This window comes from Rhincodon typus, unplaced genomic scaffold, assembly GCF_021869965.1.
Source record: "Rhincodon typus isolate 14 unplaced genomic scaffold, sRhiTyp1.1 hic_rhity00003140, whole genome shotgun sequence".
NCBI lineage: Eukaryota > Metazoa > Chordata > Chondrichthyes > Orectolobiformes > Rhincodontidae > Rhincodon > Rhincodon typus.
This window is the reverse complement of record NW_025968778.1, coordinates 4,591-16,472: the sequence shown is the minus strand read 5'-3', so window position 1 is coordinate 16,472 and position 11,882 is coordinate 4,591. Positions and strand designations below refer to the sequence as shown.

Below are 11,882 nucleotides of genomic sequence, written 5' to 3'. Positions count from 1 at the left end.
TGAAACCAGAATTGTTCTATTCTCAGGGCAAATAAGTACAAATCACATCATGTAGTATATGCTGCCAATAGTCAAAAAGAAAGGGTTTGAAAATTGTTTTGTGATAAGGAATCATATATACATTTGCTGTGACTTTGTTGCTTTGCACTGACATAAGCCGTCTAGAATTTGGAACAAATGTATAATGTGTTGAAATGCAAATGTTCCTAGGTTCATTCAAGTAGATGGAATTCTAAAACCAGCGACAGATGTTGGGCCCACGTTTTGACTCCAAATCTAAGGGTTGCCTGATCTGGTTGGGTGATGATTTTCTAGTTACCTCATTGTAAAGGAACACAATATATACCCGGCTGAAGTATCAACGAAACCTAAGAAAGTGAGTGGCGAGTGGGAAACAGGAGGGAAGAAAGGAATGAGAGACGCTCCTCGTCAATTCTCTCCCTGATCCACATATCTAATGCTCTCTAATGTTGATGGACCCAAATATTGCGCTCGCATTTGATTTCTAAGGACTGGGAGTTTATTAGTTTAAAAGGAGCCTTGCACTTTCTGAAGCACATTTCTCAAGCTCAAAGATCTTTACAGTCAAAGAAGTACTTTTAAATCGTAGCTGTCATTATAACGTAGGAAATTTAAAAACATTTATTTCAACTTAGATGAGATCTAATGCAACCGGTTTTTCTTAAAGCACCAGGAAGTGCGGAAACATTTCTCAAGCTGTATCTTTTTAAATGTTGATCACTGAAGTCCTCTTTTGGGGTCAGTGGAGCCAAACTCTCAGATGATTTTGCCTTATTCTTGTCACTGTATCTCAGCCACCACCTGTTTCTTTAACCACACCAAGTGCTGTCAGTTAAACAAAGCAAACTCTTCATCGTCTCGATACACCAGCTGTTCCCTTCCCGCTCTTAGTTTGAAAATTACAAAGAAGACGAGTCTCTTCCCATTCAAAACAAATCAGTAAAACCCTTTCCCCCGATCCCACAGACCCAGAAACGGGCAGGACTTTACTGAAGAGATCGCCTTGTTATTCTCACACAATTCTGAGCTGTGTTTACAAACCCTCACTAACTCTATTAGTGAGAGGAAAGACTGCCCGCTGGTACCTGAGCAGAGAATGCACTGCGTGGGAGACGAGCTGATCCTGTTCTGGACACACAATCCGCTAACCCCCAGCCTGACCCGGCCTGTCCTGTGCTGTGTCCCCCACTAAAACACACAGGAGCGAAAGCACGGCCGCTGCTGGATCTGAGAGAACGGACCACCAGAGACAGAGGGCGGTTTCCGGGGAGACCAGGGCGGAGCCTAGAAACCCTGACCAATAGAAGGGCTGGGAGGCGGGGCCTGGACACAACACCCAATAGGATGAGAGAGAAGGCGGGGAATGATGGAAGAGAACAAGCGGAGGTGCGAGTGAACATACCATTGGGAGGAAGGAGAGGGAGAGACCTGCAAACATTGACCAATGGAATGGGCAGGACCCGGAGGCTGTCCAATGGTAGGAGGGGAGAGGCGGGTAAGCAGACAATGACCAATAGAAGGATGGAGGAGGCGCGGTTCTGACCGGCAGCACCAATAGAAGGAGAAAATGAGGTGAGCCGGCAGAGCACACGTGCGCAGTGTTTCCGTCTTGAGGGGGAAGGCTTTTTTTGTCTGTTGGTCGCTGAGAGAGAGAGGAGAGATCTGTCAGTGATGGAGGATGTGTAGAGCCAGCCAGGAAGGAGTTCCTGATATAGATAACAGTGTGGAAGAATCAGAGAAAGAAGGAGGAGGCTGCACACAATAAGAAACAAGTTGCTGGTAACACAGAATCGTTAGCTGTGCTTCGTTACTGCTTAATTCAAGCGGATGAAATATCACAGAAGAGGCCACTGAGGCGTTCATCGTCTGCTGCATTATCTCCTGCCAATGAAGAGACTGGCTGCTGTGACGTTGAGACTGCAGTTTTAAATGTTACCGAACTGCAAGATAAAATAACAATTTTGCAGATCTGCATTGGACCACATGGAAGATAAAGGTAAAGAATAGTACTTCTTGAATACCCAGGCTCAGCATCTACAAATCTTGTCTGGTTTCTATATCCCTCCGCTATGATGGCTGTCTTTTCCTTCAGTTGCAGGATACGTCCAGCAATGTTCAAATCTATGTTGAATATCACTGTCTTGATATCGGGCAGTCCTGCTTTGAAAGCATCTTTCAGGTTGAAGAATTTTCCCAAACTTACTCTTGCTTATCTAGGTCTTGGAGCTTCATCAGTTGCAAATTCCCAGAGGATGGTCACTATGGAAGCAAAAGTGTTACATTGGCCAAATTCAAAGTCTAAACACTCATTTTTGAAAGATCTATTCTGGAAGCTTCGTTTAACTGTCCAAGTGGTTGTTCGAGCTATGCTTCTGCTATTGAGGTTTGGACCTTTGTTGCTGCTGTATCCAGTTTGTCTTGCATCTTCCAGTTTTGCTGTTTTCTGGTGTAATTTGCTCTTGAGATCCATTGAAGCTGCAGGTCCTACTTACATAAAACTTGGCCAGTGGTTCAGCACCAGAAGGGATCTCTTTTCAGCAGAGTTCTGTGATAAGCTCTCCAGACTTCATGTCCATGTTACACCACATCCTTGGAAATACACAGAGTATCGTCTGAAAAGGGCCTTTGGAGAGGGCTGGAGGAATATATTTCAGATTGAAAATAAGAAACCCATCAGATCAGGCTGCATTGCTCAGGTCTATAGAGCTTACACTGATCCAAGGAACATTAATAACTCTGAATTTCAGAAACTTGTGGAAAGTTTTGAAAAAGAGGATCACTTTGAAGCCTGGGAGGTATTTGGGCTTCAAGGCATATTTCATTATATGTTTGGTAAAAAACAGAATGATTTTCAAGATCAGACCAACAAAGTTGACTGTAATAACCCAAAAAATGGGTCTGAAACTGCTGAGGAATCCACTGGAATACCAGAACTGGAGGATAGAAAGGCAGACCATCACCCTGAACCAGGAACACGCATTCCAGTGGTTATCAAGGTATTACAGTTCTACAGATAAAAAAATAACCTTTTGAAGTTTAGGTTTTCTCCTGTACAAGCCATTTCTAGTGCTTAAAAAATAAACATGAAAGTTAGACTATTATTGTGTGTATGTGCAGCTATATGTTGTAAGCTGGTGCGGATGGAAAGAGTTCTAAGCCTAGATATTTATATGTTTTCATTTTGCAATGGAGTAGAAGGAAGTTCATGGAAAGAATAGCTTTTGCGTTTTTGCACATAATGTCTGTATCAAGATAATTAGATATAATTGACCACTTGGTAATACAAATCCTGACTATTGCTGAAAAAAAGGTGACACACTGTCCAGCTTTTCAACTTGTATTCATTGGGTCAGCATTGCAAGAATGCCAAATATCAAAAGAAACAATAATTCGTACTGCATGAGAAGAGAGTTGGCTTGTGTACTGTGACTGGTAGAGACATTGCCATGAACAATGCACCAGGGAACACTTAAACTTCCAAGCTTTTGTTTAAATTCAAGTCAGGCAAATAAACCTTGGTCAAGGCATAGGGAATGTACCAGAGAATGGCTGTCCCCACTCTTTTATTTAGTTGGAAATTGTGCAGTTCATGGACATGTTCTCTCTGTTTGCAAAGGACACGGCCCTGCACATAAGTATATGTAGCTTCTAGCAAGCGTAAGTGAGCTAGACTGCAAACTCAACTATTAATCTTAAAGTGGTTGTTACTGTAATCCTTAGTACAATCAGAATTGTTTAATGAATGCTGTCTAGTCAGATACTCCCATTAAATGTTGACCCCTATGTTTTGAGCAAGCACAGGTTGAGTTTGAGTATGGTCATTGCACTATTGACACCCAAAGGGACATGCTGTCTGATGTGACCCACCAGTCATTAGAACATATGGCCCATTTTCTTGGCATCACATTCACCGAGATTCACTGGAATTCGTATACCACATTGTATAGTAGGTAGAACATCTTTTTGGCTTGATGGCAGCATTGTGTTAATGGAGGATATCAGTCATGTTACTGTTGCATAACAGTATTGTGAAATAGCTAGCTTCACCTGTTCAAAGTATTGGGACAATTTAGCCTTCCAGGGTTATCTGAAATAAACTAGATAATTCTTGGGACCAAAGGTAGTAGCTTTAGGCCCATGCATGAGTTTATGCAACATCTAGTCAGCAGTGAGCTGTTTAGGGTAGCTGCTATCCCACAAGATAACTTCACTGTATCCTATTTCAGCATCAAGCTTACTTGGTGAGCAAATGGTTTGGGCTCTATTTATGCTATAAGGTTGATCTTATTGGCAATTGCATGTGGGACCATAGAAATCCCAACCCAGTGAAGGTGGATTTGTGATGGATAGTGTAGAGAGGTCATTAGTGGATTTCTCAAGTAGCACATTGAGGAAAGATGCATTTCAAAGGCGAATGTCAGCACAGGATGGAGTCCATTAAGACATGTGAAGAAACTCTTATGTGCAGCTGCAGATTCGGATAGAGCAAACATATCCCCTATATATTGGAAATAAGCACGTTGTAAGAGGTTAGGAGTCATTCCATTGAAGATCCATTTCTCATTAACATTTTGAGTGGTTCCACTCCATGTGCTTGAAGCAACCACTTTTGGTCCTGAAAAGTATGTAGTCTATTTCAGATTATCCTGGAAAAATTGAGGCAACAAAGTGTTTCATGCTGCTGCTAAATAGTTTCAACATTTCTGGTATTCTCTGCAACAAGAGCTTCCATCAAAACAAATATAAAACTTTCTGCCTACTACACACATAAGTGATATGGTATATAAATTTCAGTGACAGTGTGATATCAGTTATGTGGGCCATATGTTCCAATGACTGGTGGATTATATCAATTAGCGTGCTCCTTTGGCTGTTTGCTACTGGTAGAGCATTGACAGTACTCAACCATTCCATTCTTGCAAAACTCAGAACTTGGCAGTGGTCCAAATATTTGTTTTCCAAGGGCTCCTTGTGTGATTTTTATCGTGAGCTACTTTTGATTTTTGGGGCTATCTTTTGGTTTTCAGTTGCTCCTTTTTCATTCCCACTCTCCTTTTATACTGCAGTCACAAAGTAACATTGCCTTATGTGTGTGTTGTTCTGGGTCTTTGTTCTTTAGTCATGAAAGGATAGTTATTAAATATTGTATTCATGTATACAAAGTAGTTTAACTTGGAATCTTTAAACAAGATAAGATGTTGATGTTAATTTCTTTTGAATTGAATCTCCCAACACACAGATATGCTCCTCTTTCCCGACCCACTCAGCAGAGTTGCAGCTATTCTGCCCCACCTTCTGTCACTCGAAACACAGGCCCTGCACAGAATGTTACGTAGTGTGTCAAAAATAATTACAGAAGTGATAAAGTTCAAAATTAAGATTCTCAAATTTTAAGTTACAACTCAAAAGAAATGTGACTGAAGGAGGTCCATTGCTGATATGAAGATGGTTATAGAAGGTAAATGCAATTATAGACGTGTGCATTGAACATGCAGAAATCTTCAAGCTCACCAATGTTTGCTTGCCAAAACAGAAGTCAACCCTAAAGTAGCATTAGCAAGAAGGATGCTGACCTGGCCAGCAGCTCAATAACTCTCTAGTCTGGTTGATATTTTGGCTCAGCATCCCTGCCCCTGATTGGCTCAAACTCAGGCCCATCAACGTGCCACTCCAATCAGGAGTGAAATTTGGGGCTAGCCCTAATGGGCATATGCTTCCTTCGAGAAAGGTGAATGACCACTCCCCTGGGCCAACTCACCCTTTGTCAAAGTTTCCTACATGCGGTGGGTCAATGGTCAGACTAGCTCCTCTAAACACAAGTTTCCCTACCTTGCTGTTTCTCTAATTATAGATTCTGTATCTTGAGAAGCAGCAAGATTAAGAAAGAGGGAACCTGTGATGGGAGGACCATGAGAGAGACAGGATCTCGGATTGGAAAAGCAACTCCTCATACAGTCTGGCCTACTTATAGGAATCGGTCAACTACATGATTGATTCTGTTTTCCTCTGGGTGTTTTGGGTGCTTTCAGAGTGAATTTGACCACTGTCCCCATGTATTTTGAACGTTGGAACGTCGTATCCAACACTAGAAATGATTCTACAATTGGACATCAATGGCTAAAACAATCCCAATTGTGTTAACAATTACTTTACAACCAATTTTATAATCAACTGTCAGGTTCACAGTGTGCTTTATTTATGCATGCTAGAAGCTGCTTATATTCATACACACAGCCCTGTCCTTTGCAAATGGAAAGAACATGACCACCCATTTTGTTTATTTTTCAACTATACAAAAGCTTTGGAGACGGCCATTTCCTGGTGTATTACCCAACCTAATATCTTGACCAGTCAGCAACAACTTGCCTAATTTGAATTTAAATGAGCTTGGCATTTAATTTATCCATGGTGCATTCTTCACGACAATGCTTCTACTGATCAGAGTCCACTTGCCAGCCAATCAGCACCCTCCCTTCATTCAATAAAAATTGTTGTTCCCTTTCAGATATAGTATTCTTGTGATTCTGTCCAATGACTGCAAGATGAAAAGCTTCAACAGCATTTCCGAGAGTTTTTTCAGCAGTGCTCAAGTTGTTATAAAACAAAATTCTTCACTTATTTCACAAGTGGATCTCAGATTAGGATAGCAGCTGGGCACCTGCCCTCCTATTTGTAAGATCAATATGCTCTAATTGCCACTGTCAATAAAGTAAACCAGCATGACCTTTTCATTTCCTACAACGGCCATCTTTGAGTCTGCCTGTATGTCGGTGTCAGTTAAGACTACATTTTAAGTATTTCTGCAATCTTGGCTGAGTTCTCCAAATTGTTTTTTCTTGAGATAATTTATAGTTAACAGAAAGAGATGATTTTGATGCCATCCCATTTGGATTGCTTGTATTATGTGACTGCAAAGTGAGACAGTTTATGAAGGTTCACATTGACTGTTTTTGTTTGTAGGTGATGCATCCTGGGATAGCCCATCGCGTCAATGTGGATCTGATGCTGATGAAAGCAGCAAGCTGGGTTCTCAATCTCCTGCCAGGTCTGAAGTGGCTGAGGTTGACTGAATTAATAGGAGAATTTGAAGAGCTCATGACACGACTGGTGAGGGCACAAATTAACTGAGTCTGCTTCTGACCATGATCTTTCTGAAAGATTGGACAGGTATCTCCGTGAGTGAGGATGCAGGAGAGTGAGTTAATTGGATGGGGTGCTCTTTGCAACTCAAGTGCCCTTCAGAAATCTTTTTAGTAAAAGACATATGTATGTCATGCTACATTTTTTAAAGTCAATGCGACTAAAATTATTACAAGTCAGTGTTATATCAGATTGTGAAAATTAATAGTTAGAGTACTAGAGCTGTACAGCATGGACACAGACCCTTAGGTCCAACTCATCCATGCCGATCAGATTTCCTAAATTAACCTAGTACCATTTGCCAGCATTTGGCCATAGCCCTCTAAACCCTTCCTATTTATATACCTGTCCAGATGCCTTTTAAATGTTGTAATTGTACCAACCTACACCACTTCCTTTGGCAGCTCATTCCATACACGCACCATCTTTTGCGTGAAAATGTTGCCCCTTAGGTCCCTTTTAAACCTTTCCCTTCTCCCTTAAATCTATGCCCTCTTTGGGCTCCCTCACTCTGGGGAAAAGACCTTGTCTATTCACCCTATCTATGCCCGTCATGATTTTATAAACCTCCATAAGGTCACCCCTCAGCCTCTGACGCTCCAAGGAAAATAGTCCCAGCCTATTCTGCCCCTCCCTGTAGCTCAAACCCTCCAACCCTGGCAACATTCTTGTAAATCTTTTCTGAACCCATTCAAGTTTCACAACATTCTTCCTACAGTAGGAAGACCAGAATTGCATGCAGCATTCCAAAAGTGGCCTAACAATGTCCTGTACAGCTGCAAAATGACCTTCTAACTACTAGACTCAATGCACTGACGAATAAAGCAAGCATACCAAACACCACCTTCGCTATCCTGTCTACCTGCGATTCCACTTTCAAGTAACTATGAACTTGTACTCCAAGGGCTCTTTGTTCAGCAACACTCCCCAGGAGCTTACCATTAAATGTATAAGTTCTGCTCTGAATTGCCTTTCCAAAATGCAGCACCTCATATGGAGCTAAATTGAACTCCATCTACCACTCAACGGCCCTTTGGCCTATTTGATCAAAATCCCGTTGTATTCTGAGGTAACCTTCTTTGGTCTCCACTACTCCTTCAATTTTGGTGTCATCTGCAAACTTACTAACCATACCTCCTATGTTCACATCCAAATCATTTACATAGATGACGAAAAGCAGCCGATCCTTGTGCCACACCGGTGGTCACAGGCTTCCAATCTGAAAAGCAACCCTCCACCACCGCCCTTTGTCTTCTACTTTCGAGTCAGTTCTGTATCTACACGCTTAGTTCTCCCTATATTCCATGTGATAAAACCTTGTGAACCAGTATACCATGAGGAACCTTGTTGAACGCCTTACTGAAGTCCATAGAAATCATGTCCACTGCTATGTTCTCATCGATCCTCTTCGTTACTTCTTCAAAAAACTTAATCAAGTTTGTGAGACATGATTTCCCACTCACAAGAACATGTTGACTATCCCAAATCAATCTTTGCCTTTCCAAATACATGTAAATTCTGTCCCTCAGCATTCCCTCCAACAACTTGCCCACCACCAATGTCGGGCTCACTTGTCTATAATTCCCTGGCTTTAAATAATTTTTTAAAATAATGGTACCACGTTAGCCAACTTCCAGTCCTCCAACACCTCACCTGTGGCTATCGATGATACAAATTTCTTAGCAAGGGCCCCAGCAATCACTTCCCTAGCTTCTCATAGAGTTCTAGGGTACCCCTGATCAGGTCCCAGGGATTTATCCACCATTATGTGTTTTAAGGCACCTCCTCTTCTGTAATATGGACATTTTTTAAAATGCCACTATTTATTTTCCCACATTCTCTATCTTCCTTAACCTTCTCCTCAGGAAACACTGATGCAAAATACTTGTTTAGTATCTCCCCCATCTTCTGGGGTTCCACGTGTGGACAGCCTTGCTGATTTTTAAGGGGCTGAATTCTCTCCCCCAGTTACCCTTTTGTCCTTAATGTATTTGTAGAACCCCTTTGGATTCTCCTTAACCCTATTTGCCAAAGCTATCTCATGTGTCCTTTTTGCCCTCCTGATTTCGCTCTTAAGTATACTCCTACTTCCTTTATACTTCTCTAGGGATTTACTCAATATCTGCTGTCTCTAGCATTACATATGCTTCCTTCTTTTTCTTGACTAAAACCTTAATTTCTCTAGTCATCCAGCATTTCCTACACCTACCATCCTTGCCCTTCACCCTAACAGGAACACACTATCCCTGGATTCTCATTATGTCATTTTTGAAGACTTCCCATTTTCCAGCTATCCCTTTACCTGGAAACATCTGCCCCAATCAACTTTTGAACGTTCTTTCCTGATACCATCAAAATTGGCCTTCCTCCAATTTAGAACTTTAACTTTGAGATCTGGTCTATCCTTTACAATCACTATTACAGTAGAATAATGGTCACTGGCCCCAAAGTGCTCCCCTGCTGACACCTCAGTCACCTGTCCTGCCTTAGTTCCCAAGAGTAGGTCAAGTTTTGCAACTTCTCTAGTAGGTACATCCACATACTGAATCAGAAAATTTTCCAGTAAACACTTAACAAATGCCTCTCCATTCAAGCCCTTAGCACTACCATAACCACCCTATTATTCTTACAGATAACTGAGACCTCCTTACAAATTTGTTTGTCAATTTCCCGCAGACTATTGAGGGGCCTATAGTACAATCCCAATAAGGTGATCATCCCTTTCTTATTTCTCAGTTTCAACCAAATAACTTCCCTGGAATATCTTCCCTAAGTACAGCCATAATATTATCCCCAATCAAAAACGCCACTCTCCCTCCTGTCTTCCCTCCTTTTGATCCTTCCTATAGCATCTATATTCTGGAACATTAAGCTGCCAGTCCTGCCCATCCCTGAGCCATGTCTCTGTAATTGCTATGATATCCCAGTCCCATGTTCCCAACCATGCCCTGAGTCCTTCCTTCTATTGCTCAGCTCAGACAGAATTGTCTAAATTAAACACTCTTTCCTGGCATTATCTGACAGATTGACTTGCGATACGAGGCAAAGAATATGGAGAAGTTCCGAGAGAATTTTCAGAGTATGGAGTCAGTCAAGTTTCCAATACCACTCCGGCCATTTGTCACAAGGACGATTCTGGTTGAAACATTTGAGGTATTTTTTTTAAAATGAAATTTGTTATTGGAACAGGGTAAAACAGGATTTTAATTTGGTTGTCATTGATTCTGAATCTCTCATTGGTAAAAGAGATAGACATGAGAATTTAACTGCAGGAAAAGAGGTAAACTTTGACTTAATTCCATTCTAATCAGACCACAGCTGGAATAAAATGAACAGTTTGGACCCCTTATCTAAGGAAAGGTATTTTGGCATTAGAGACAAACCAGCGTAAACTGATAGTAGGCATTGCTGGAGTGTCTATGAGGAGAGATTGATTAGATTGCATGTTTACTCATTGGACTGTAGAAGAATAAGAGGCGGTGTTAGTAAAACATATAAAATTCTTAGGAAACTTGACAGGGTAGGTGTAGAAAGGTTGTTCCCCCCTTATTGGGAACTCTAGGACCAGAGTGCATAATTTGAGAAAAAGGGGTCACATTCTTAAGTCCAAGATAAGCAGGACATTCTTTCCTCAGAGGGTTCCAAATCTCTGAAATTTTAATCGCAGACGGATTTCAAGGCAAGGCTGAGATATATAGAATTCTAATCATTAAGGGAATCAAGGTTTATGGGGAAAAGGCAGGAAAGTGGGATTGAGATTTATCAAGTCGGCCAAGATTTCATTGAATGGCAGAACAGACTTGATGGGTTGAATGGCCTACTTTTGATCTTGCGTCTTATGTAGAGGGTAAATGGATAAGGGAAAATATGACAATTACATCACCAGCTGTTCGTTGACACATGTAGTGCAGGGACATACTATGCAATTTGTTTACCCAGCCTCAAATCTGTTGCAGTTCAAAAGAATGAAATTAGGCAATTAAATGACAATTCAAAGAGTGCAGCAGAACAACAAAGCTAATAAAGCTTTTGAAGGAAGCTGATGGTTGGAAAAATTCTTTCTCCAGCAGAACACTCATATTTAGCAGCTGATGAATGGAATAACATCTAATGTAATATTCCAAAAAGACTTTAATTGCATGGAAGAATTTGGAAATTACTTGAAATCGTCACTTGCTAGATAAAAGTGAGGCTCTTAATTGAATTTTTAAAATATCTGGTTAGGAATGTATTTAAAGTGCACAGAGGCATGTCTGTTCAAAAATTCTAGTCTTTCCTGAGGATTCTTAATATTCCAAGCGTGTCAGGTTTAATTGACATTTGATCTGCTGTAATTTTACACAAGAACATATAAACTACAGAGGTTGGTAAGATAAGGTTGAAATGACCTCTTAGTAACCAGTTCCCCAAGAGACAGAAATTCAGGTTAGTTAGCAAGTCATACTTTAGGGGAAATGGTTATACTTACCACTTAAGAGTTCTTAAAAGTGGTGGTCCTTGTAATTTTTCTCGTCTTCGAAATACATTAAATATAAATCCCAGCGCATACTGATGTAAAATATACTGTTTGCCTCAGAAATTAGATAGATGAGCTTAATTCTGAAACAGAGCTTCCAAATCTCTCAACAGCATTTAGAATGGCGTAGAGCTGGATGAACACAGCAGGCCAAGCAGCATCAGAGGAGCAGGAAAGCTGACGTTTCGGGCTTAGTTCTGAAGAA

General features: G+C 41.0%; 1 protein-coding gene across 2 annotated transcripts in view; it reads left to right on the top strand.

Annotated features, from left to right (window-relative positions):
- Window positions 1-1,617: 1,617 nt before the first annotated feature.
- The window catches only part of LOC109912138 (uncharacterized aarF domain-containing protein kinase 2), a 14,791-nt gene continuing 4,526 nt past the window's right edge, over window positions 1,618-11,882 (top strand). The window contains exons 1-4 of one of the 2 annotated variants that reach the window (XM_048593565.1): window positions 1,618-2,017; window positions 2,114-3,017; window positions 6,982-7,128; window positions 10,186-10,314. In XM_048593565.1, coding sequence (XP_048449522.1) covers window positions 2,133-3,017; window positions 6,982-7,128; window positions 10,186-10,314 — 1,161 coding nt within the window. In that variant the 5' untranslated portion in view covers window positions 1,618-2,017; window positions 2,114-2,132. Of the gene's footprint in view, window positions 3,018-6,981; window positions 7,129-10,185; window positions 10,315-11,882 lie in introns of both variants that reach the window. The other variant, XM_048593564.1, reaches the window with a different exon arrangement.